This window comes from Oryza glaberrima, chromosome 2 (assembly GCF_000147395.1).
Source record: "Oryza glaberrima chromosome 2, OglaRS2, whole genome shotgun sequence".
In the NCBI taxonomy this organism is placed as follows: domain Eukaryota; kingdom Viridiplantae; phylum Streptophyta; class Magnoliopsida; order Poales; family Poaceae; genus Oryza; species Oryza glaberrima.
In genome coordinates this window covers 22,171,938-22,199,153 of record NC_068327.1, presented here as the reverse complement: position 1 = coordinate 22,199,153, position 27,216 = coordinate 22,171,938, and the positions used below count along the sequence as shown (strand labels likewise).

Sequence of the window (27,216 nt, the reverse complement as noted above, 5' to 3'; positions counted from 1 at the left end):
TTACTTCAGTGATGAAGCGTGCGGATGTACAAGTGTAAGAGTAAAATTTAAGTCACGGTCAATTCAGAGCTCGAATTTAAGATCAGCACCATCAGTACGTCGACAGAATTGCGGCGAGAGCAGTATTTGTGAAACAATTTGAGCCGCAAATTGATCGGCAGACCTTCGAGAGGAACGAGACTACGAGAGATTTATCGGATTCATGCGTGTAATTGGCTAATTGCTTGGTCGCCAGGTTCGCACACCAATCCTAAGCACGAGCAATAATTCATAGTGTAATCTCGTTGCTCAGTAGATGACAAAGTGTCAGCGCGCTGCTTGACCAAGTGACGAAGCCAAGTCGTCCCTTCCTGCAGACCAGAGACAAGTCTTAAACAAATTTACGAATTGTTGAGTGGTTAAGCACTTAACCTGTATATATACAGGAGGAGCTCAGGGGACTCTGCTCCAGCTCAAGCTTAACAGCTTTCCCACTTCCCAGCTTCTCTTTCTTGCTCCGTCAATACACCAGCACACAAATTAATCCTAGCATCTACCAAGTTCCTCGGACTCTTCGTCGTTCCAAGTTCTCAAGTTCATCGCAGCAGCAGCAATGGTGGTACGCGGCCTGAAACCAATCTTTTTTCCTTTCCCATCTCTCGTATCGTCAGTTTCTTGCAGAGCTGCGGCTTAATTTGTTCAACTCTTTGGACTGAACACATGGCGGCGTTCTTCTCTGCAGCAAAAGATCGTGATCAAGGTGCACATGTCGAGCGACAAGTGCCGGAGGAAGGCGATGGCGCTGGCGGCGTCGACGGGCGGCGTGGTGTCGGTGGAGCTCGCCGGCGACGACAGGAGCAAGGTGGTGGTGGTGGGCGACGTGGACTCCATCGGGCTGACGAACGCGCTGCGGCGGAAGGTGGACGGGTCGGCGGAGCTGGTGGAGGTGAGCGACGCCAGCAAGAAGAAGGAGGAGGAGGCGAAGAAGAAGGAGGAGGAGAAGAAGAAGAAGGAGCTGGCGTACTACCACCATGGCTACGGCTACTACCACCCCGGCGGCGTGTATCACCACCACCCGGGCTACGGGCCTCACGGCTGCCCCTGCGGCTGCAACCCGAGCCCGGACAGCACCTGCTCCATCATGTAGAGGAGAGGAAATGCAATCAGGGCGGAATCCGGAATGAGTTTGGAGGGAGGCTCGTCTTTACAACCTCCCTTCTTCTCCATCCCCCTATCTCCTCTTTACGGAGATTTAGGGGACAGGGGAAGAAGGGAACGGATGTCGAGCCTTCCAGCATCTATTCTGGATCCGTACGTCCTGTTCATACTTCACAGTAGCTGTATAGTAATAGCATGAGTTTTTTATATAAAGATTACGGTTTGTTTTGCTGATCCCTCGATCTATTATGAAGTGGTGTTTTGTGTCTCATGGTATGAAGTGGGGTTGAAGATGTGAGATGATTGAGGTTTTGAACAAGGCGATCTTGGTATTTTCAAATGGTTTTTTTCTTAGGCCGTGGACCCGTGGTGTAACGGTTTTACGTCTGAACTTATACTATTCTACTAAAATTTCCGACAAATTAAAGTACTTGCTGCAGTACTAAAACGATATAAGTGATTTTCTTGTTTTGACCCGTTACCATTTATTCTAGTAGTACCAATTTTACTAGCACTTACTCTCTCCATTCCAGACCCCAAAATATAGTTAACTATTTAAAGTTTGTCCTAAATATAGCTACCTACTATGTGTAAAAGCTGAATTTTAAGGTTAATCTTCTCATCTACTTTGTTAATCCACAGCCGGGAGACCTTGTTGACACCGTTGACACTTTCCGACCACCTGGCTAGGTTGCGTGGTGGCATCAGAGATGGGGGAACATGTGTGCACGTGAAAGTGGCGGCTAGTGGTACTAATGAAGGGAGGGGAGAAAAAATAGGGTTGGTCGTGTGGCACAATTCTCATAGTGATCCAATTAGGCCTGTTCATTTGATATTTATTACCGATTCACATATCCATATCTACATTATTTATGTAGGTTATGGGTAACAAAATTACCTATTTGAAATTTGGATATGATCGAGAAGGGTATTATCTATTTTACCCACTTTATATATACCCATCTGAGTTGTGTAAAACTCAAACCATCCATGTTCGTATTATAGAAATTTATCAATTTTGACTGAAATTTGGAGGGATGATTTATTATATAGAAAAACAACTTTTAACAATTTTTGATTCGTTTCTATATGTAAGACCCATATATGTCTCTTGTCTTATCTTATTCATTAGGTTACTCTTGTATATCTATTAGGTAATACTCACTTAATTTAGATATAGGTAATCTCTTTGAAATATGTACGTGTATGAATATGTAATCTCTAATAGGAGGTGCTAATAAAGATAGGGTGTACGTGTATGTGTTAATAGAGGTGAGTATTCATAGGGGTAGGGTGTGCGTAAATACGTTAATAGAGATAAGTAATCATAGGGGTATGGTGTACGTGTATGAGTTTATAGGGGTGAACGAGCGTGTACTATGAGCACATGTGTTTGTACCGTGTTTATAAGAAAAACAAAGTTTATGCGCTATGAGATCTCCATAGAAATCTGGTTAGTTATCAATTTTGGAGCCCACTCGTTTTGGCACTCCGAACGTCACATCTCAGCATCCCAATCCATTGACCTGCAAGTCGTCATGCAGGCTCTTCTGGAATATTTGGCTGTGTTTAGTTCAGCGTAAAGTTTGGATTTTGGTTGAAATTAGAGATGATGTGACTGAAAAGTTGTGTGTGTATGACAGGTTGATATGATAAAAAATGACTGAAGTTTGGATCTAAACTTTGGATCTAAACACAACCTTTGTGTTCAAGATCGTCCCATGTGCGCACTGACTTATTAAAATCTGCATCTTGCAAATCGCCCGCAATGATGAACCTTCAGGTGAGGTGATCATACGGTTATTCAAATGCAACATAACATCATGTTGAGACAAAAGATCGCTGCATAATAAAGTTAAGACAAGTGGTTTCTCTGACGCGTTCACTTTTAAGCCCAAAAGCAAGTTCAGACAAATCACAAATGGTTCTCACGCGGTCAGATAGATGTTCGTAGCTTGGACCGATGGACTGAGACCCAGCCGGATTCACCTCTCCGACCTAGCCGAGCAGTTCGCCGGAGATCACCGGTCGTCGTCGTCGTCTTTGTGTTGCGATCTTCTTGCTTGATTGATGGGCAAAGATCGCCGTCGTCGCTGGGCAAGTGGGAGCAAAGCCAGCAGCTGTGTGACCCGATTGTTTACCCCGTGATTAATCGTCGGACGCTCGATGGAGGTGAAACTGATCTACTTGTCCAACTGTTGCTATCTGTTTCATTGCTGTACTGTAGCTAGGAGTTATTTTGTAGTACTTTCAACACCTTATTTTCAACAAGGGGATACAAGAAGAATCAAAAGACTGCGATCGAGACTACTAGCCTGAATACCATGGCTAATTACTTCGGCGAAGCACACAGTAATGACACAAGTAAAATTCAATCACGGCCAAACACAGTAATGTACTACTCCTAGTAACATCAGCTCCGCTCGGCGACAGAATTAATTGCGGCGAGAAGCGATTTCCCCCTCTTTAATTTGTGCAACAGTTTTAGCAGAGAGATTATCATCATACTTGTGCTTAACTTCAAAAAAAAAAAATCATCAGACTTGTGCGTTTACAACTTGCTTGGTCGCCAAGTAGGAAAGCAACCATAATTAGGACGAGCACTAACGCCTAATCTCGTCCAGCTGACTAGTAGCCTAAGCACTAGTCCAGCTCGAGAAACAAAGTGACAAAGTGTCTATTGTCCTATACACCAAGTGACAAGTGACGAGACGATCGAGAAGCCAAGTCGTTCCTTCCTGCAGACCAGCTGAGAGACGCGAAGTCTTAATTAAACAAAGTATGATTTGTTCATCTGCCAATCTGTGGGTGGTTAAGCACTTAAGCTGTGTATATATATAGGAGCTAATGGCAGGGGACTCTGCACCAGCTCAAGCTGAACTCTCTCCAAGCTCACCTCTCTTGCTCGACGAATCCACACACGAATTTCCTCGACCTCTTCGTCATCCCAATCTCATCGTTCGATCGACCAACAATTCTCCTCAGCAATGGCGGTAAGTGATTCTCCCTTCTCATATATATATCGTCGCCGTTCTTGAGTTCTCTGGACTCAACAACCACGGTGATCTCTGCAGCAAAAGATCGTGATCAAGGTGCACATGGGGAGCGACAAGTGCAGGCGGAAGGCGATGGCGCTGGTGGCGGCGACCGGCGGCGTGGTGTCGGTGGAGCTCGCCGGCGACGACAGGAGCAAGGTGGTGGTGGTGGGCGAGGTGGACTCGGTGAAGCTGACGAGCTTGCTGCGGAGGAAGGTTGGGCCGGCCGAGCTGCTGGAGGTCGGCGACGCCAAGGCGGCCAAGGAGGAGAAGAAGGAAGAGAAGAAACCTGAGACTGTCCCGCCGTACTACTACTACTACCCGTATCACCATTACAGCCCTTACGGCTACATCATGTAGAATACCATGTGTACACATACCGTCCGTATGTATGTACAGTGGTAGTGTATACTACATCAGTAGTGCGAATATTCTTTTTGTACGGTATTGCAAGAGAGATTATTATGGTAATGTTTTTCTCTCTCTCCCGCAATAAAAATGTGTGGAGTTGGAGCGCGGGGATGTGATGATTGAGGTTTTGAATAGAAGACACAGAGCTTTGCGGTTTGTTATGTTTAAATATTTTTGAGGATGTCGTGTGACTTGCAGAGTACATTCTCTCCGTCGATAAATAGAAGTATTTAATGCATTTGAAATTTATCTGTAAATACTATACATTTTCTCTAACCACTTTACTTCAACCATCTTCCCACTTCTAATCACCCCTAATAAGGGATATGAAATGTTTTTTTTCCTTTACCTTTCTTTTGTATTGTTCATCAAATCAAGTATAGAAAAAGACGTATATAAAAGTTTTCGTTAGTCAGTGCACATGGCACAGTGTGGTAGAAAAGATAAAAAAAACCAACAAAGCCACTTAAGTTTGTGGGACCTTAACTTCGTGGCATTACTACCAATTTCCTCTGTCCTCTGGTATACTGATGTCTCTTCTCTGCTTTTCAACCGTGCACTGTACTATCACGCACGCACATAGTCGACAACAATTTTTTCGATTCCACGGTGTTGATTGGTGGAGCTAAGGTCTCGCAAAGTTCTACAAATGGATGCTTCGATGTAATTTGGATTATATAGCCCATTTTGACTTTTAGGATTTGATGTGTGGAATTAATTTTGTTCTTCTCATGGCCGCACTACCACCAAACAACGAACTGAGAGTTGAGGTTGTTGGCTCTTGTCCGCTCTGAACTTCCGCGGCCGCGTCGATTGACGATTTAGTTTTTAAAATTTATTCTAAAATATGATATTTTTTCTATTTACATTTTCTTCTCAATCACCCATCAAATTCTTTACCTACTTTATCTTCTCAACTAATCATAATTATTTTCTTACTTAATTTTATCATTATTAATACACATGTGTCTAACTTTAATTTTCTTTTATATTTTAAAAAAGAGATAATATATTGGACCTTCAGTCAATCGTACAGTTTAATCGTTTGATGTGTGGCATGAGATCTGCGCAAACACACACATATCAGTTAATTAAATCATATTAATAGTGCACGAACTTAAGTACTCCCTCCGTTTAACAATATAAATCATTCTAGCATTTCTCACATTCATTAACATCAATATGAATGTGGAAAATACTGAAATGACTTACATTATGAAACGGAGGAAGTATAATTTAGCATCTATCTGAATTTGTAAAAATATTCATTTTGATTCACGGATTTATCTGGTGCGTGAGAACCAAATGTAAAATAGCACAAATCAATCAGATAAGTTACATATGATGTGGAGTTCATGCGCTCCTTTTGGCACAGTGCAAAGGAGGTCACATCTCAACATCCCGATCCTTGACCTGCAAGTTGTCACGCTATTGTCCTTGCGTGGAAAACAAAAACAATTGCGCGTGTTTGCGTTATACTAGAAATTGTGAAATGAGAAAATCAACTTGATTGGCATCATCCATGGACGGCGACGACCGACGAATTGAACCTTCAGGTGAGGCGATGTAAGTTCAGCAAACAATAATACAATACTATACATGACATCAAAGTTCAAACAAATGATCGATAAAAAAAAAAGTTCGGACAAATATGATTCTCTCTACCGTGTTAATTAACCACAATAAGTCCAAAAGGAAGAAGAAGTAGGTTGTTCACGCACTCGATCGAATAGATGCTGTCGATGCCCGTAATAGCGCTACAAGCTCGGACCGGTGGACCGACTGACCCGGTCGGATGAATGCATGGGGTGTTCGCCAGAGATGACCGGTCGTCGTCGTTGAGGAGCTAATGAGTTTGTGTGACTTACTTTATTATCCAAATTATTTTAAACATAACTTTTTGTTTTTTATATTTTCAAAATTTTTTGAATAAGATAAGTGATCAAACGGTACGAGCAAAAACTCAAAATCCCTTACATTATAGGACGGAGGGAGTAATAACTAAGGATATAGATTAAGGACTTGTTCACTTTGTTGCCCAAATTAATCATAGTACTAAATTTTGGTAATACCGAATTTTGACTTATTTTGATATTATGGAATTTCGGTAATGTTGGTTTTGTTTGTTTCCATGTTCTCCTCAAATTTTGATAGAGTTTTAAGATAGGAAACTTTTAGAATTGCTAACATTTGACAAGTTAGTAATGGTTGAAATGCTATCTTATAAAAATTTTACTAAGGCCGCAAGAACAAACTGAACAGATCCTAAGTACAAACACACAGAATCAAAAAGCCATAAGCATATGATTATCTTATAAAAAGCCATAAGCCAACATTTGGCAAGTTAGTAATGGTTGAAGTGTTATATTATAAAAATTTTGCTAAGGTTGCAAGAACAAACTGAACAGATCGTAAGTACAGACACACAGAATCAAAAAGCCATAAGCATGTGATTAATTGAACTTTTAAATTTGAAAGCGGATTTATCTAATATTTTAAGCAACTTTTATAAAAAAAAAAGCTTTCGTAAGAGACACACCATCTGGGAGTTTAAAAATCATGCCAAACAGAGGTATCTCAACCGAGGAAAAACGGGGCCTCACGGTCAATGTGAGCAGACTTCAGATAATCACCAGATTCTTGAGTGGCAAGGAAGATACGGACGCATCACAATTATCGGTCCAAAGAAATTAAACGTTCACACTTGTTCTTTCCCTTTCTGTTTTTCCAAGCCGACGTCACGCAGTCGACGTCATGTATAATTAGCTAATGAAGGTACTTAAATTAGTGCTATCAATCAAAGCCTCTGGGAGGAAGGATGAAGGAGAGTGCTTAGCTTGATCTCCAAGCTGGTCACACATTAATCTAGTGATTTCTAGTTAAAAGGGTCCAAAAGGCACATGCATACTAGTCGCTGATTTCACTGGAAGCAGCAGCATTGTACTGATCAAGACACACAACCACACTGAGACACACACGGTTTCTTGCCGCGTCTGCAGCACATCGTCTTCTCGTCTCTGCAAGGACCAGAGCCAAGTCGTTAACAATTTCTGAAATCCCAACTGCTCCACGTAACGCATCGAGCGGATCGATCGATCGGTCCATCTCTGAATTCTTCAGCGTATACTGTACGCGTCAGAGCTGGGACAGGACAGCACTAGCTCCTATATAAAGGAGCGCAGCTCTGGAGACTCTCTTATCTCACTCATCCACGCCAAGCTGAGCTAATTCCCAAGCTAGTGAAGAGTACAAAATCACACAATTCGATCAGGGTATTGCTAATTAGTAGCCTCCGATCTCGTTCCTGCCAAGAAATTAAGCAAGCAATTAATGGCCAAGGTACCTAATTACTACCATCACTTGCTTCTCGTAGCTTCTTACTACAGCTTAATTGCTAGCAAGTGACAGAGCTGAAGTTTCGGTCGCTGTGTGTGCTGAAAGCCTGAAACTGAATTTTCTGAAACAGCTGGAACTGAATTTGGTTGTGTTTGATAATTTGATTTGCAGCAAAAGATCGTGATCAAGGTGGAGATGTCGTGCGACAAGTGCAGGTCGAAGGCGATGGCGCTGGTGGCGTCGACGGGAGGGGTGGACTCGGTGGCGCTGGCCGGGGACGGCAAGGACCAGGTGGTGGTGGTCGGCGACGGCGTCGACTCCATCAAGCTCACCGCCGCGCTGCGCAAGAAGGTCGGCCACGCCACGCTCGTGACCGTCGGCGAGGTCAAGAAGGAGGAGAAGAAGCCGGAGCCCGCCGCCGTCGTCGAGTACCCGTGGAGCTACCACCCGGCCTACGCCTACGCGCCGCCGGCGCAGCACGTCGTCTACCAGCAGTATCCAGCCAGCTCGCCGTGGTGGTGCTAAGTGCTTAACTACTCGTATCGTATGGATAAAATCAATCAATCTGGTCCGTTGGATCGACAAGATCAACATACGTGGCGTCCATGTTTCTCGGATTAAAAGTGTGTAAAGTAGGATGATCTGGGTTGTTTAGGACAGATCGCTGAGCGATCAGCATGTCGTCCCCCCTCCCTCTCATTTTTGGTGATTTAAATTGATTCAGAGAAGATTTTGGCTTGTGGACTCAAATTTTCGTGGCTGTCCCGTTGATTGGCGATAAATTAAGTAGATTTTTGGATTAAATGGTTTGTGCGTGTCTGTGTTTACTAATCGTATCGGCGTCCCATGTGCACTCTGAGAATCTTTGATCGGCAAACTCGGTGACGAACCTTCAGACTGAAGGGGAGGTGATGAAAGTTAAGAATATCGCAAAAATTAAAGAAGTTCAGACAAATGGTTTTGTCTGCCGCGTTATATTAATCGCAATGAGTTCAGACAGAGGCTGCGTTTAGTACACACCAAAATTGAAAGTTTGGTTAAAATTGAAAGGATGCGACGGAAAAATTGAAAGTTTGTGTGTATAGGAAAGTTTTGAAGTGATGGAAAGATTGAAAGTTTGAAGAAAAACTTTGGAATAAACACGGCGGTACTAGCGTTTGTTCACGCGTTCATATGCATGTGCTGTCGAGGTCCGTAGATTCGGAATGGGCAGTACGTCGGATTAATCTCTTCGAGCCGATCGAGCAGTTCGCCGGTCGTCGGCTTCCTCTTCTTCGTGTTGCGATTTTCTCCTTGGATTGATTGGCCAGATCGCTGTCGCTGGACCAGCAGCAGCTGTGACCGGATGAAAGATTAGCGATGAGATATGGCTCAATCCAGTGGCTGGTGCTGTGGTGTTTGAAACTGATGAAGCACTCTCCTAGTTATGAAAGGGTTGTGGTGCTGTGGTGCTAATTCATAAAAGGGTTGTATGGGAAAAAAATGTTCGGTTATCCTTCCCATACAACCCTTTCATAAATTGAGGCAAACCTTTTACAAATCTAAGGGCCCGTTTAGTTCCCAAAAAGTTTTTCCTAAAAATATCACATCGAATCTTTAAACACATGTATGGAGTATTAAATATAAATAAAAAGAAAAACTAATTGCATAGTTATGGGGGAAATAGCGAGACGAATCTTTTGAGCCTAATTAGTCCGTAATTAGCCATAAATGCTACAATAACCCACATATGCTAAGGCTCAAAAGATTCGTCTCGCGGTTTCCCGGCGAGTTCTGAAATTAGTTTTTTCATTCGTGTCCAAAAACCCCTTCCGACATCCGATCAAACATCCGATGTGACAACCAAAAATTTTCTTTTCCCCAACTAAACACACCCTAAACATTTTTTTGGAAAACCTAAACAACCTTTTCGCAAACCAAACAATATAATCTTTCTTTAGGAGACATCACAGTCACTGGAAAACCTTCATACCTGTTCTACTTTTCGAAATAATGCGATATTAGTTTAATGTCAGTGGAGATACGTACCAAAAGCATTCTGGAGGAAAGAGGAAGGAGACTAGGAGAGTGCTTGGTCACTAATTTAATCTGCTACTCGCAAGTATACGATGTTCAAAGCAGTCCAACAAGCACAGCAGCAGAGTAGTATACTTCAGTATACTCACAACTGACACGGTTTCTCTTGCCGCGTCTGCAGCAGCAATGAGCAAAGCAACCAATGGGATTCATGCCATGAGCCCATAGCCATGGTCAATTGGTCATAATTCATAAACAAAATCAGAGAATCCCAACAGCTCCACGTGACGCATCGATCGATATCTGAATTGTTCAGCGTACAGACGATGTAGCAGAGCGGCACACTCCTATATAAAGAGGGAGCTCTGGACTCTGCTCTCCCTCATCCACCGCCAAAGCTAGCCGATCTCCTCTCCTCTGCACAAACACGACTCCAACTTCAGTTCCAAAGTGAAGAACAGTAACACGATTCAGGCTTTTGCTAGTCAGCAGCCTCTGAATCTCATTCCTCCCAAGAAAGCAGCAATGGCCAAGGTACATACATAATTACTGCAACTTGCTAGCTAGTAGTAGTAATTTACTACTCTACATCTTATATTAGCAAATGTGTCATGCCCAAAGCCTGAAACTGAATTTGGTTGGGTTGGTTTTTGCGGCAAAAGATTGTGATCAAGGTGAACATGGCGAGCGACAAGTGCCGGTCGAAGGCGATGGCGCTGGTGGCGTCGACGAGCGGGGTGGACTCGGTGGCGCTGGCCGGGGACTCCAAGGACCAGGTGGTGGTGGTCGGCGACGGCGTCGACTCCATCAAGCTCACCACCGCGCTGCGCAAGAAGGTCGGCCACGCCACGCTCATGACCGTCGGCGAGGTCAAGAAGGAGGAGAAGAAGCCGGAGCCCGCCGCCGTCGTCGAGTACCCGTGGAGCTACCACCCCTACACCTTCGCGCCGCCGGCGCAGCACGTCGTCTACCAATACCCGGCCAGCTCGTGGTCTATATTCTAAACAAATCAATTTGGCTTGTGTTTTTTCACGCCAAAATTAAAAGTTCGAAGAAAAAAAAGTTAAAAGTTTATGTGTGTATGAAAGTTTTAATGGATAGAAAAGTTAGAAGTTTGAAGAAAAAGTTGAAAACTAAATAAGGCGATCAGAATATGGGTACACTACGTGGTTTTGGGATCCTCTTATTTAAAATCGGAGGCTGGTTGCTGACACGTATATTCTATTACTTCTAGACTGAGCTTGGGAGGAGGGGTTCTCAATAAAACGAAGCTCGTATTATTATATGATTAAGTAATTATTAACTTTTTTTTTGAAAAATGAATTAATATGATTTTTTTAAACAACTTTTATATAGAAAGTTTTTTTATATAAATCGTACCGTTTAGCAGTTTGAAAAGCGTGCGCGTGAAAAATAAGAGATGTAACGTCAGAGGATTTTTCATTCCCAATATATGGTCTTCATGTTTCACGGATTAAAAGTGTATAAACTAGGATGATATGATGGTTTGCGTTGTTTAGGGGCAGGGCAGATCGCTGAGTCGATCGGCATGGGTTTTTTTTTTTTCACCTTTTGGTGATTCAATTGATTCATAGAAGATTTTGGCTCGTCGATCTCAAACTTGTCGTGACTGTCCCGTTGATTGGCGATAAAATAGATTCTTGGTTTAAGTAATGCATGGGTCCTCGATGGTTAAGTAGTGCGTGTCTGTATTTACTAATCGTCCCATGTGCCCTCAGAGTCTCAGACTAGCTACTTGATCGGCCAACGCGGTGACGAACCTTCAGGCTGCAGATGAGGTGATGAACGCTAAAATTAAAGAAGTTCAGACAAATGGCCGTTCTCTGCCGAACGAGTCCAAAAGAAGCAGTAGCGCTATTCACTCGCTCAGATATATTAGTCGATAAATAATGGCAAGTCCCCGCAAAAAAAAAAAGAAAGATGAATAATGGCAAGTCGGATTAAATCTTCCGAGCCGATCGGGCAGTTTCGCCGGCCGGGCGCCGGCGTGCACGGCGGGGATCACCGGTCGTCGGCTTCGAATTCGTCTTCGTCGTGTTGCGATTTTCCTCTTCGATTGGATTGGCCAGATCGCTGTCGCTGGACCAGCTGCAGCTGTGTCGACCGAATTCCTTACTACTCCCCCGTCCTAACAAAAGCCCATCCCCCGTCCTAACAAAAGCCCAAAACCTAAATTTTCGTGTCCAACGTTTGATCGTTCGTCTTATATGAAATTTTTTTATAATTAGTATTTTTATTGTTGTTAGATGATAAATATAAATAATATTTTATATGTGACTTGTCTTTTTTAATTTTTTTTTATAATTTTTTCAAATAAAACTAACGGTCAAACGTTGGACACGGAAACCCAGAATTTATCTTTTATTTTTTTTTTTGGACTGAGCCACTGAGGGAATACTCCGCTGAGTACGCCACATAAAATCTTTCAGCTCACGAAAAAGAGTAGTACTACTGGTCGCACGAACCGTTTGCTCTCAGTCTCCGCTGCACTACTGTACTATGCCCCTAGGAGAGTAGTAGGAGTTCTTGTGAAAAAAGGCTGCGCCCCTAGAAGATTTATAGAGGAAACATAACGTGGACACATATAGTCTGAGACTATACCATCTACATAATGTAAGACCATAATTATGCTTAAGAGATGTCTTAAATTTTTGTCAGCACCTATCATCTCCTATTTTAGCCTTTCATTATTATTTAAATTTACAATGATAAACTTTGATATTTTACACCGGACACAAAAAAACATATAAACAACTCCCCGCTTCCCATCTCGATCATTCCGTCATCCTCTCCAACCCAATGGGTATTGGCTGCAGTACTGCTGGTGCAGTAGCAGTGGCTGGCATGTGAGCCCGGGTCCACACGTCAGCCACTGCTAGCAGTGCTGCAGAGGATCTGCACTCTCTCCAACCGGCAACAATCTCCCCTCCACTATATATTAAAAACCATTTTCTCAAACACTCCTCGTGATTTTAGAAAAAAAAAAGGGAGAATAGCTAATATGGTCTCTAAAGTTTTGCTCCTGGGTCATTTTAGTCCTTAATCTTTCATATTGTCCAAACAAATCATTTAAATTTGTCATGTGGGCTAATATAGTACTTGGTCCCACCAAAATCGCCACATGGACATGCTATGTCACCTTCTTATGTAAAATCTATATGATTTGTCTAATTTACCCTTACGCATAGGAAAATAAAAAACAAAAGGAAAAAGTTAAAAAAATATATGGTATATGTAAGAGCAAAAATATACCTCAAAAGGGTGAAAAAAGAAGTATATTTTTTCTATGGTTATGTCTAATTCACCTTTATATTTATTTTTCTATGATATACATAAGGGTAAATTGAACAATTCATCATAGATTTTACATGAATGGTGACATGGCATATTCATATGATGATTTTGGTGGACCTAAGAACTATTCTAGGCCTTATGACAAAGGTTAAGAATTTCTTTGGACCATTTAAAAGGTTAGGGACTAAACTGATCCTGCAGAGAAACTTTTGGGACTAAAGTAGCTATTCTTCCAAAAAAAAATAAGAAGATACAAGTAGAAATGCACCGGGGACTTTGGTCCAAACCACCGCAGAAATTGACTTTTCCATATGGTTACTTAAGAGACTAGATAAAATTTATTTTTATAAACAATATCTAAGAGGAACAGCCCTCGTAAGGGACCACCTAAAAAATAAATTTTCAAAATTTGACTCGTCTTTCATATGCGCGCACATCCCGTGTATGCCAACAATTTCACCTCCACTTGCACTGTTTGTTACTATGATCATCTTTCATAATCTCCTTAATTGTTTGTACATCAATTTCACCTAACTCGACTTCCAATCCATCATCAGCGATACTCATGTGATCTCAAGACACACATATACATAAATAAACAAAAAAGAACAATATTCAAGCATAAGTCTTTATCATCCATGACTTATGTTAGCATACAGAACAATTACAAGCCTTAAAAATTAAGCACTCAAATTCACTGGGAAACCCCTTCTAAATCCAGAGTTCACCTATCTAGGAGTAAGTCTAACTGCACACACGGCTCCAATCAGACCACCGCTACCTTGTCAGTCGAACCAGCCACATGGCACAGGTCTAACTGTCCTTGATACTTGATCAAGTCAGACCATCTGTCTACTAACACTTCACCAATAAACCAGAATTACCTATATAATCCTCATAATATTTAATTGTTTATTATAAAATAATAATCATGATAATGATTTGACAAATACGAGTTCCGTATGTTTCAAAGGAAAAGCATCGCACAAAGTTACTGCTCAGTACTCCATTAAATACATGCCGACCAACAATTTCAGATATGCTAATCATCAAGTTCTTCGAGATCAAGGAAGTCGTCATGTAGATGGTACACCTTCCGTTCTAAAATACTCCCTCTGATTTTTGACCTGTTTTTTCATAGTTGTTTATGCATTCCCCATTTTAAAATATAGCAACCTATAATGAGTAGGTAGTAGAAAAAGTAACAAATAGTATATTATTCCTGTTGGAGTATGGGAACACGTTAAAGCTTGTGCTTATTTCTCAACGCATGTGCTAATTAAGTACATTGCATAGCAAGCAAACGAGTAATGTAATCTGAAATGAACTGCCAAGCGTCCATATGAAATCCAACGGATTACAAATTGTCAATGACATGGCTCAATGTGATGGATTCTTATTTCTTATATTAATTGCAACTAGTGCGTTGCAACTTTACTCTTTCAATCACTGGAAGAACGTTCGTCCCTGTGTCCTACTTCTCCAAGCTGACACCAACGCAGCAGTCGTCATAACCGCACAACCTGACGGCATGGTACTAGACTACTAGTATAGTGTGATCAACCAATTGTGCGAAATTAGTTTAATGTCTTAATGGAGATATGAACAAAAAGCCTTCGGGAGGAAGGAGGAAGGAGAGTGCTTGGTCACTAATTAATCTGCTGCTCCAAGTATAATACAGTTAAGGAGTCCAAACAAGCAGCAACGACAGTAGTAGTATACTCACATTACACGGTTTCTCGTGCCGCGTCTGCAGCAATATTGATCAGCCAAGTGACTAATGGGATTAATTACTGACATGACCGTAGTCACACCAAGTCGTAAACAAAATAAGAAAATCCCAACTGCTCCACATCTGAATTGTTCAGCGTACACATATCTAGCAGAGCGGCACACTCCTATATAAGGAGGGGAGTTCTCAGGCTCTGCTCTCCCTCATCCACGGCAAGCTAACCAAGCTGAGGTCCTCTGCACAACAGAGCTCCAGCTTCAATTCCCAAGTGAAGAACAGTTACACCATTCAGACTTTTGCTAATTGTAGCAGCCTCTGATCTCATTCCTCCCAAGAGAGCAGCAATGGCCAAGGTACATACATAATTACTACAACTTGCTAACTAGTGCTCCCTCCGTTCTAAAATATAAGCATTTTTAAGCTATAAATCTGGACAATAGTTTGTCCAGATTTATAGCCAAAAATTGTTATATTTTGGGACGAATGTAGTAGTAGTAATTTACTACATCTTATTAGCAAGTGTCGCATGCTGAAAGCCCCTGAAACTGAATTTGGTTGGGTTGGTTTTTGCAGCAAAAGATTGTGATCAAGGTGAACATGGCGAGCGACAAGTGCCGGTCGAAGGCGATGGCGCTGGTGGCGTCGACGAGCGGGGTGGACTCGGTGGCGCTGGCCGGGGACGGCAAGGACCAGTTGGTGGTGGTCGGCGATGGCGTCGACTCCATCGAGCTCACCACCGCGCTGCGCAAGAAGGTCGGCCATGCCACGCTCATGACCGTCGGCGAGGACAAGAAGGAGGAGAAGAAGCCGGAGCCCGCCATCGTGGAGTACCCGTACCCGTGGAATTGCTACCCCTACGGCTACGCGCCGCCGCCGCAGCACGTCGTCTACCAATACCCGGCTAGCTCCTCGTGGTGGTGGTAATAACTATACTAAGTATAAATAAATCAATCGATCTAGTCCGTTGAATCGGAGCGATTGAAATGTTCGATATAAGTTATATTGTAGTTATATGTAATCTGTAATGTAATTATGTCGTAACTGTATTGTGTATAAATGTATAGATTTAACAGATTGCTAAGATTGGCATGTCTTTTAATTTGTTCGGTTTTTGGTGACTTGATTGGTTCGGAGAAAGATTTTGGCAGCTTATGTCAATCTCAAACTTTATTGTGACCGTGCTGTTGATAGGCGATAAAATTACAAGACTTTTGGTTAAGCAATGGATGGGTGAACGCGCGATGGGGACTAATAGTATGCAATTGGGCGGCAATTTCCTGGCAGAGAAAGTTTTGACCAAGAAACGGCCACGTACGACGACGCGACGCGAGAGTGCGACGACCGCGCTTTGCAAAGTAAACTCCACGCACCAAACTGAGTTTTACTGGAAACTGACGACCACGTACGCGTCCCTGCACTGGTTGCTAATGTTGGAACATTGTGATGTGTGTTGAAAAGTCGAATTTTGGTTGTTGAGTCAAAAATCGAATTGTTCAAGAGGAAACCTTTTGATGGAGTCTATACTAAAAGTTCACAGGCTCCCACAGAAGTTAAATTAGTTATGTATAAATTTCAGAAACTTATAGTCAATAAATAAAAAAAAAGAACTTAAGGTGTTCTGCAGAGGGGTTCGTAGCATGTTCTTAGATTTAATGCAGTTCATATACCGTCAACAGCTAAAGATTCTGAAGGATTTATTTTAACAGTTAACAATCTGACCATCAAACAGTATATGATGTCTACATTCAAAACAGTGCATTAACATGGAAGGTGGATAAATGACATCCGTCACAACCTCACTATCACCCTTCTTTCAGAATACATAAAATCTGGGAGGTCTTAGCACTCGAAAGCTCATAATTGACAGGAGTGGAGGATTCGATCACTTGGACATGTACGGCAAATGGGAAATACAACGTAAAATTTGCCTATCTTTTCTAATTTGAGGGAATGACAACCTCGCCGTCGGCAACGCTGTCTTGGGAGGCATGGGTCCCGCCGAAATGCAAGATGTTCAGTTGGCTTGCGATTCAAAATCGGGTATGGACAACAGATATGTTGCAAACTAGGGGGTGGTCAAACAACTACTTCGGCCAGTTATGTTTTCGAAACCTTGAAACCATCAACCACTTGCTATTCGAATGCTCAGTCTCGAAGCAAGTTTAATTTGGCGTGCTCCATTGGCTACGACAAGGGCACATCATCCAGAGGTGGAGCACTAGCAGGGATATGCTGGATTGGTGGACACAAGGAACAAGCGATCTAGAAGTAACAAAACACAAAGGGCACAAATCAGTTTTCCTACTAGTTGCTTGGAAAATCTGGAGAGAAAGAAATGCGAGAACCTTCAGAGGCCAGGAGGCGACAACCCATCAAATAATCAACCAAATTCAGGACTATCATACATGCGGCGTGAGCACATTGTGGAAGAAGTAATCCATAAAACCATAGTCAAATGCGCCCCATGGATGTTAACATTGGATAAGTGAAATTTGTGCATAGTGGTCTGTGACCTGTATACATCGGAGTGCTGGACGATTCATCTTCGATCATCTATGTGCATGATGAATTATCAATTAGTATCACCAATGCATAAGTGGTAGTACAAGTAAAAAGAAGGCATGCATCACATCCAAATACAGGTTTGAGGCAGACAAATATAAGACCCGCAATTCAAATCGCGCACGTATCACTCCAAATCGCAAATGTATGGATTAAGAAGGCGATTCAGATCGGGGAAGCACAGATTTCACGTGGACCGGGCCATGCGGGATTGGAAGTGGGCTTTCTTAAATCGAGATCTGATGGGCTAGTTGGATCCGATGGTAAACTAGTTAAAGATTCTAATGGGCCAGATTGAACAGGTACCATTGGTACCGGGAAAAAGTACACCGAAGGTCCCTCAACTTGTCATCGAATTACAAAATCATCCCTCAACCACAAAACCAGATATATTGCATCCCTTAACTTACAAAACTGTTCTCTTTACATCCTTCGGCGGTTTTGAACCTGGTTTTATTCGACGTGGTGGGTAAGTCAGCGTGGGACCTACGTGAGCCCCACATGTCAGGTCACCATGTCATCGGGGTCTCTTCCTTCCTCTTCCTCCTCCTCTCTCTCTCTCTCAGTCATCTCCCTGGGCATGCCGGCTAGAGGTGGGGAGGAGGTCCGACGGCTAGCCGGCGATGGGCGGCGGCGACACGGGAGAACGGGAGGGAGGCGGCGGCGGGAGCATGAGGGAGATCGAAGAGGACGAGCTTGAGCACGGCGGCTGCGGGCGGAGAAGGCCAGCGAGGTGATGGCGCACGACAACGATGATGGTGACTGGTTCGACGAGGAGGAGGACGCGCACAGCTCCTCCTCCCCCTCCCCGCGGCAACCTCCGACCGCAACCCGCGCGGGGAGCACTTGGGCGCCCGCGTGGCCCTTTCTCCTGTGTCACCGTGCCACTCTGTCGCCCTTTCTCCCGCATCCCCACGTCGTCTGTCGCCGGTGCCGCCCAGTTCTTCCGTGCCGGCCATCTGCCGCGCCCGCCACACCGTGCTGCTGCCGTCACCCATGGAAAGAGGAGAGAAGAAGAGAGGTGGAGAGGGTAGGGGAAGTAGAGGCTGACACATGGGATCCACATCGGTCAAAACTGGAGTCAAAAACGCCGAAGGACCTAGTTTGTACTGGTTTTGTAAGTTAGAGGATGTCGTTGTATCCGGTTTTGCAGTTGGGGACGATTTTGTAACTCGATGATAAGTTGAGGGACCTTCGGTGTACTTTTTCCTTGGTACCGACCCAAATTCCGATGGGCCAAGTTGGATCGGTAGCTACCAAACTCACGATGGGCCAAATGATTTCGACCCAACTGGGGATCCAAATGGATTGTTGTACTTTGTCAGGTAATGGCCTTATAATGGGCCTACCATGATGGGCCAGCGACATCCACGTGTACCGTTATCCATCGAGATCGAACATATCCAATTCAACGGGATGGCTTCGTTACGATGCCCGCAAAGACCGGTGTGATGTCGAGGTGTGCTTTTCTGCCATCAACAGCATATTGATGGCATATTTTAAGAGTAACGAAGTTATTATAAATGTCTTATTGTTGGCAAATGTATCGTTTTATAATTAATTGTAAATGCGATGACCTCCTGTGCCCTAAGCTGCTTCTTCTTCTTCGTCCCCGATTTCCAACTTGGTAGGTGTTGCCAGCAACCTCGGCTAATGGCTTCCCTCGTCGCGTGCTTGATCCGCTAACGATTGCCAAAGCCAGATTTCACTCGTAAACTTTGAGCCCCTGACAGTGCCTAACGAATTAGCTAGAATTATATATATTTTCTCGGGTTGTTGATGCAACAACAATATACTCCTTCTGTCCTATAAAAAACCAATCTAGTATTAAATGTGACACATCCTGCTAATACGAATCTGGATATGCATTTGTCTAACGATTCCCCTCACACAAGACCCCCTCAAGCCTCTAGCGTGGAATAAAAGTGGGCTACAATTTTTATTTAATTGTGCACCTGTCAAGATTCGAACTTGAGATTTCTATGCCATATTGAGTTGCATGCACCGATCAGTTCAAACTAAAAGCTTAAGCTGATAAGAAAAGACGGACAATTCACTCTATATTCCAACAGGAGGGAGCAAATACTATGAGATCTCAATAAGCTGCTAGCTATGTCACCAACATAATCACATCTGCTGTTACATAAAGATCAAGGGTAAACTATATGTGCTACTTTCGTTCTAAAATAGGATTTTGGTTGGATGAGAATGCTACGAATATGAGTAGTGAAGCCTGTCCAGATTTACAGTGTTAGGACGTGTCCCATCTAATCAAATTCATTTATATATTTTGAGATAGATGGAGTATTCAGTAAGATCCACAAGGGAAAACATTCACCAAGAAAACCTACAGCAACAAGTACGTTCATCACGAGGGAAAACAAATGGTTACGGGGAATCGATAACTTCTTATCCAGAGTACTTCTTCTGTTCAGAATGATTGGAAACTTTCAATTAAAGTAATACTCTTCCCATTCAGTATAAGAAACTTTCAACAAAAAAAACCACAGCAATCAAACTTAATGTCAACTCTTCAATTTCGTGGAACCTTTACACATGAGATTTTTGTAGGTTTTACTAAGATCTGCCAGCATGGTGATAGGTGGTGCTAGATTGCAGTGCCGATAGCTAGACGTGTTCCCTAGCTAATAGGGAGCTCTCGCTGACTTAGTTGTGTTCCATGCATGCTCATGTGTACGCTAACTGGCCTGTTCCTAGAGAAATTTGGCATTCATATAGCATATACTAATGATATTCTTTTTACCGAATATGTTGTAATTCATTAGCATTGGTGCAGTTCATTATCTAGTTTTACTTTTGTAGATCAGTCCTGTGTCATATATTTGAATACAGTAAGCATGTTTGCATTATACATATAATATGTCGTGAGTGCTTTTCAACCTGACGGCTCAGATGGCACTAATTAACGTCAAATGAATTATATGTAGTCAAACTTAATATTTCTTCACCATTGAGTCGGTCGTTATGAATATGATAATGCCAACTGGCACTAAACTAAGGGATTGTTTAAATAAGGGGTGTAAAGTTTTGGCGTGTCACATCGGGTATTATACAGGGTGTCGTATGGGGGTATTCAGACACTAATAAAAAACTAATTACAGAATTCATCAGTAAACATCGAGATAAATTTATTAAGCCTGATTAATCCGTCATTAGCAAATGTTTACTGTACGTAGCACCACATTGTCAAAATCATGGAGCAATTAGGCTTAAAAGATTCGTCTCGCAAATTAGTCGTAATCTGTGTAATTAGTTATTTTTTAGCCTATATTTAATACTTCATGCATGTGTTCAAAATTTCGATGTGATAGGGTGTAAAATTTTTGTACGGGAACTAAACAGGGCATAAACCTTTCCTATACTCAAATGGACCTGGCTCATAGATCCATTTACACCTATAAATATGTCTAGTTAGTGCAGGTTTGACAATTCGTCTTATTAAAAAAATTAAGTAATTATTAATTCTTTTCCTATTATTTAAAAAAGTATGAATTACACCCCTAAACTTTCGTCGTCGGCCGAATTTCCTCCCTGAACCTGAAAGCCAGACATCACTCATCCTAAACCACACTGCAGCCGTCCGCCTCCTACAAAGCTCCATCTCGCGTGACTTGTGCGTCGCCACCGCGGACGCGGTCGCTGACACCGTGCTTCACGTTCGCCGTCGCCGCCCGCCCTCCCCGGCGTGCCCGCCGTGCCCCCTAGCGGATGAGAGAGAAGAGAGAGAGAGGGGTGAGGTAGGAGTACATGACAAGTGGGCCCATAGTTTCTTAATATTTCTTTGTGATTGGATTGCCACCCTGGCACCACGTGTGTGCCACGTAGGAGCAAAATTACTCTGGGTTGAGCCAAGGGTAATTTATCCGGTTTCAATAGTTTAGTGTATCAAATGTCTGGTTTTGAGGTGGGGGTGGGGGTAATTCGTATTGTCACGAATGTTCAAAGGGGTAATTCGTACTTTTTCCTTATGTATATATATAGTTTTATGTATTTCAAAAAAAATTATTAAGATAAACGGTCAGACATGTTAAAAATCAACGGCGTCAAATATTTAGAGATGGAGGAGTAAGGTTTAATTACAATACGCACTAAGCACAACGTATCACATAGACGTCGTGCGTTCTTATCTAGCTGACTAAAAATAATCACAAACTAATTAATGTCGTACGAATGCTACGTACAGTCAACTTAATATTTCTTCACCATGAATCGGTCCATGCATGTGTGATAACGTCAACGGGATCGACTAAAGGCTGATCGTACCTCGGATCACAAGCCATGCATTTTCCTCCTATAAATAGGCCAAGTTCACGCACGGCATGCCATCTACTACACAAAACACACGCATCATCGTAAGTGAGATCGAGGGAGCTAATTAATCAACTAGCTAGCTTGCACAAATTAATGGCGTCCAACAAGGCTTTCGTTGTGTTCGCTCTCCTGATGCTGGTGGCTGCATCTGCCGTCGTCGACGTCGCCTCTGCCGGTAATGACCACTATCTACACTACATATATACATATGGATAATTCAGTTTATAACATCAAGGAATAATTAAACTCGAACTAACATCGAATATTTAATCGATCAATACTTATCAATACGTATATAATACTCCCTCCGTCCTATTTTAGGTGCTACCATAATTTTCCACGTTCAACTTTGATCATCCGTCTTATTTAAATTTTTTTTATAATTAGTATTTTTTTATGCAATGATAAAACATAAATAGTACTTTACTTGCGACTTATGTTTTTAATTTTTTTTAAATAAGACGGGCGATTAAAATTGGACGCGGAAAACCATAGCTGCACTTAAAATGGGACGGAGGGACTATAATATACCTTTGTATTCGATATCAGCTTCTACTTGCATTGCTTAACACTTGCTAATGATGCATTGATGTTTTTGTGGTATGCGTTTTTATATTTCCTCTCTTTTCTGCTGTATATATATGATGTATGTATATGCGTTTTTTGGTACGCATATACACACACATACACACATATCATATAATAATATACTTCGGGTCTATTTGGTAAAGTTTTAACTTCTAAATTTAGCTCTAAGAGTTGGGTCTGTAGTGAAGTTGTGGAGCAGCCTACACCCAGCTCCACATCTTTAGTTCATTTTGTAAGAGTGCTCCACCCAACTCTACTTTTATTTTACTCCCTCCGTTTTTAAATATAAGTGATTTTGGTTGGATGTGATATATTCTAGTATAACGAATTTGGACAGCTTTCATGTCCAGAATCATTGTACTGTGGAATACGTCGCATCCAACCAAAATCTCTTATATTTAGAGACGGATAGAGTAGGTAGAGCTGAAACTGTTTAGCTGGACTCTACCTCCAAAAGAGATGGAGGTGGAGGTGGAGCTGTGCTAAACAGTCTCTCCGTATCATGAATCAATTTCCGTGTAATAAGCTTAATTATTCGAGATCCCATCCATGCAGATCACGGCGATCATGACGGCAAGAAGTGTGGGCCTTGCAAGTGTAAAGGCTGCTGCCACTATGACGAGTGCTACGAGTACTGCAGCGGCGACAGCGGTCCATGCTGTAAATGGGGCAAGTGCCACTCGTGCTGCTCATGAAGACGATGAATGGATCGATGGCAAATTAAACGCACGTAAACCTTATGCAAATATATAGTATAAAATCTGCTATATATACATGAATGACGATGTGCTTGTACAGCTACTTCGCCCTATAGTTTGTTTGCTTTGGTCAATAAAGGATTGCTTCGATCTGCTGTGTGTACATGTGTACACACGGCTAGTGCTAGTATTTATACGAGGGCTATACGTACGCAACAATCCGTGCCTTTGGTGTCGTGTCATGGTATTGTAATATTGTAATTTGTGCTGATCTATGATAAAATGCGTTATAATAATGCTTCTATAGTGTGTGTATATATATATATATATATGTATATATATATGTATACATGTATATACATATATATATATATATATATGTATGTATACATGTATATATGATATACTCCCTCCGTGTTTTAATGTATGGCACCGTTGACTTTTTATTAACGTTTGACCACTCGTATTATTCAAAATTTTTATACAAATATAAAAAATACTTATGTCATGCTTAAAGAACATTTGATGATAAATCAAGTCATAATAAAATAAATTATAATTACATAAATTTCTTGAATAAGACGAAAGGCCCAACATTTATCAAAAAGTCAACGACGTTATACATTAAAATACGAAGGGAGTAATTCCTTGTATTTTGAGTGTGCAAACGACGACGACCTAGATTAATTTAGTGCGCATGTGTGTTTACCTGGCCCGGCCTATGGAAAATTTATGATCAACCGTAAGACTTGTTGAATCAAGCTAACACCCATTTGTCATTCGTAGCTATAACACCCTTGTATTTTAAGAATTCGCTACGTCCTATATCATTGCCTAATTAACCATCTCGTAAACCAACCGATTTGTCACTTGAAAGCGTGATTCTTGGGATTTCATCCACAAGCTAATTAACACCCATTTATCAAGTTATCATCAGTCAATTAATTACTAGCCTAAACCTCTCTTTTTCTCTTTTTTTTTGAATTTTTTTGGCTAATCCGTTGATTGACACGTCGTCGTTTAGCGTTCTGGGCTCCTCGTACGCGCGCTTGTGACTGGCAGGTCGATCGCAGTGCGTCGGTTAATCAGGTGGTTTGGGGCAAATTAATTGTGCATGGCTGCGTGCCTGTTTCCCCCCACCTCTTGTGGCCGGTTTCAATTTGAATGCAAGCCATGCGTCTTATGATCATTTTGCAAAAATAGCCTCATGTATATACTATATAATGAATTTTAACCATACCCTTCCGCTCCCTGACAACTCGTGACGTTATATCTGGAATGACCCTTATACTTATGTGAAATACAATGTGAAGAAGATAAAATTCCGTCTATAGGGATGGCGTTGCAAACGTGATAATTAGAAGGGATATAATGCAAGATAGCCTAACCTCCACCCTCCCCCCCCCCCCTAGGTTCCTGCCTCCTCTCCACGCCCGCACGGCACCACCCCACGTCCCGTGGTCATCACCTTGAGGCGGCGGCGGGAACTAGCAGTCGCGTCGGAGGTGCCGACGCTAGCCCCCTGCTCGGCTGTCTACCTCGCCCTAAAAAAAATCGCTCCCATTCATGCCTATGTTACCTCCTCCGCCACTCGCCCCCTACGCCGTCCTCTACCGCCGGCGTTGCCCTCCTCCTCCTAGCTTCGTCCCCGGCGCCGTCCTCTTACCTCCGGCGTAGCCCTCCCCACCTCCTGCCACCACCTCCTCCTCCGTCGCACCTCCTGCCGCTGTCCCCGCCTCACGTAGATCTGGGGGGTGGACCTCCGCGGGGAGGCGTTAAGGAGGTCAGCAGCGCGGAGGAGCTCTCTGCCCCTCTCGCGGTTGGGCTAGCTGCCCGTAGCGCTCCGATGGCCAGGTCCGCCGCCCGCGCCCCTTGAGTCGCCGTCACTATCGAGAGGAAGAGGAGAAGGAGGAGGAGAGGCTAAGGGCGCGGGGGTTGGGGAGGGGGTGAGATTGGGAAAGAGGAGATGAAGTGTTAGGAAGGGTGAGATGGGTGATTTTTTAATATAGCAACTTTTTTTCAGTCGGTGCTCCTTATACGACATTCGATTTTCGCTAGCGAGGTATTTTTGCAAGCGGATCTCTTAAGTAACAGCCAATGAAAATGATGAACGGAATCTCTCTCAAGTATCTTTACAAGTGTGTGGTCATTAAACCCGTCAGTAAAAATAAAAGGATGGTGCTATGAAAAATGGTTTTTTTTAGTAATGTGCTTTATGTAGACTGTGAAATGATAATGAAATTAACACCAAATAGGATTGAAGAATCATGATAATTGACGTAGTAAAATTATATAGAGAGAACATGTTATTATTTCTTAATTTCTCAAGAGCAAGACAAAAGTACATACGTTTACAGTTTAGCTTCTAGGCCACTCAATCTAAGACTGTTTCTTTCCTCCTAAAGAATGGAAAAGCTTCAGTACTTCTGTTTCTAATGCTTAGTTGGAGTACTTCTTTGCTGTTTAGTACTAACCTTTGCCTAAGCCGGGCTATTGAAGTATTTTTCTCTAAAATAGATGACATACAAGTTACGAGGGGATATTTACTTGAGGGATAAAAATCCATATCCTGATAGGCGTGATGCTAGAGATGGCCGACATCGGCTGGCATCAACATCGGCTGGCATCAACATCGGCTAGTATTGCTATATCGATCGGCTTGTCAGCCGATCGCCTCTTTGATCATAAATTTATATATCTTGTTAGTTATAGGATCAAACTGACTGGCACGCTCGTATCTCATCAAACTTTAGGACCTGCATTGGAGCTAAGCAGATCTCCTAGGCAATTGTGTTTCTCGACTTATATAGTTCGCTCGAAAACATGATTTGGCATCATCGGCTGAGCGCGGATTTTTCGTCAACACTTATCCAAAGTATAAACAACTTCTTCTGTTCAGAATGTTTGGAAACCTTCAATTAAAGTAAAACTCTTCCCATTCAGTATAAGAAACTTTCAACAAAAAAAAAAACCACAGCAATCAAACTTAATATCAACTCTTCAATTTCGTGGAACCTTCGCATGAGATTTTTGTGGGTTTTACTAAGATCCGCCAGCACGGTGATAGGTGGTGCTAGATTGCAGTGCCGATAGCTAGACGTATTCCTACCACTATTACATATGTGATTTTCCTAGACACCGGCCCCTTTAGGTTCTAGGCGGATCCCTTTAGTATACTAATAGGAAACCCTCGCTGACTTAGTTGCATTCCATGCTCACGTGTACGCTAATTGGCATGTTCCCAGAGAAATTTGACTTTCATACCATATTAATATTCTTTTTTCCGAATATGTTGTAATTCGTTAGCATTGGTGCAGTTCATTATCTAGTTTTACTTTTGTAGATCAGTCCTGTGTCATATATTTGAATACACAGTAAGCATGCTTGCATCATACATACAATATGCCGTGAGTGCTTTTCAACCTGACGGCGCCATCTAATTAACGTCGAATGAATTCTATGTAGTCAAACATAATATTTCTTCACCATTGAGTCGGTCACTATGAATATGATAATTCCAACTGGCACTAAACTAAAGCTTTCCTATACTCAAACAGACCTGGCTCATAGAGATCCATTTGCACCTATAAATATGTCTAGTTGGTGCATGTTTTATACATACAAACATATAAAGATCACTTAAGCTACTACCTTAATTAGCTTACATTACAGAGCCATGGCGTCCAAGGCAGCTTTGCTTGTGTTCACTCTCCTGCTCGCCGCTGCTTTCATCGACGTCGCCTCCGCCGAGGACTCTCGTGAGCAAACTGCATCACAGTATCCTGCATATATTTTACCAATATGTTACTTCTTTCGTCCCAAAATATTACATGCATAGCTCTGTCCAGATTCATCATATTACAAAGAAACGTAGATAGTAATTACCTCATTAATGAATTAAAAGCCAAGATTGATCGAACTAATCGATGCACACTCTGCGTTCGGGAACCCTCACTTCCCGGCACGTAAAACGGAGCAGCGATTAGCATGTGATTTAATTAAGTATTTGCTAAATTTTTTTAAAAATGAATTAATTTGATTTTTTTAAGCAACT

At 42.4% G+C, this 27,216-nt stretch overlaps 3 protein-coding genes and 1 pseudogene across 6 annotated transcripts in view; all 4 read left to right on the top strand.

Annotated features, from left to right (window-relative positions):
• Positions 1-435: 435 nt before the first annotated feature.
• LOC127763667 (disease resistance protein RGA5-like) lies at positions 436-1,477 on the top strand. The gene is made up of 2 exons (XM_052288442.1): positions 436-598; positions 722-1,477. The coding sequence occupies exons 1-2, from the start codon at positions 593-595 to the stop codon at positions 1,124-1,126; spliced, it is 411 nt and encodes a 136-aa protein (XP_052144402.1). The 5' UTR covers positions 436-592; the 3' UTR covers positions 1,127-1,477.
• Positions 1,478-3,865: 2,388 nt separating this feature from the next.
• On the top strand, positions 3,866-4,778 carry LOC127763965 (disease resistance protein RGA5-like; annotated as a pseudogene).
• A 2,986-nt stretch (positions 4,779-7,764) lies between these two features.
• On the top strand, positions 7,765-8,669 carry LOC127763020 (disease resistance protein Pik-1-like). Its single transcript, XM_052287587.1, has 2 exons — positions 7,765-7,922; positions 8,091-8,669. The coding sequence occupies exons 1-2, from the start codon at positions 7,914-7,916 to the stop codon at positions 8,442-8,444; spliced, it is 363 nt and encodes a 120-aa protein (XP_052143547.1). The 5' UTR covers positions 7,765-7,913; the 3' UTR covers positions 8,445-8,669.
• Positions 8,670-10,207: 1,538 nt separating this feature from the next.
• The window catches only part of LOC127763019 (heavy metal-associated isoprenylated plant protein 47-like), a 33,598-nt gene continuing 16,589 nt past the window's right edge, over positions 10,208-27,216 (top strand). Inside the window, exons 1-2 of one of the 4 annotated variants that reach the window (XM_052287582.1) lie at positions 10,208-10,469; positions 10,598-10,843. In XM_052287582.1, coding sequence (XP_052143542.1) covers positions 10,461-10,469; positions 10,598-10,843 — 255 coding nt within the window. In that variant the 5' untranslated portion in view covers positions 10,208-10,460. Of the gene's footprint in view, positions 10,470-10,597; positions 10,844-15,170; positions 15,336-15,555; positions 16,084-27,216 lie in introns of those variants that run through there. The other 3 variants (XM_052287586.1, XM_052287585.1, XM_052287584.1) reach the window with 3 other exon arrangements.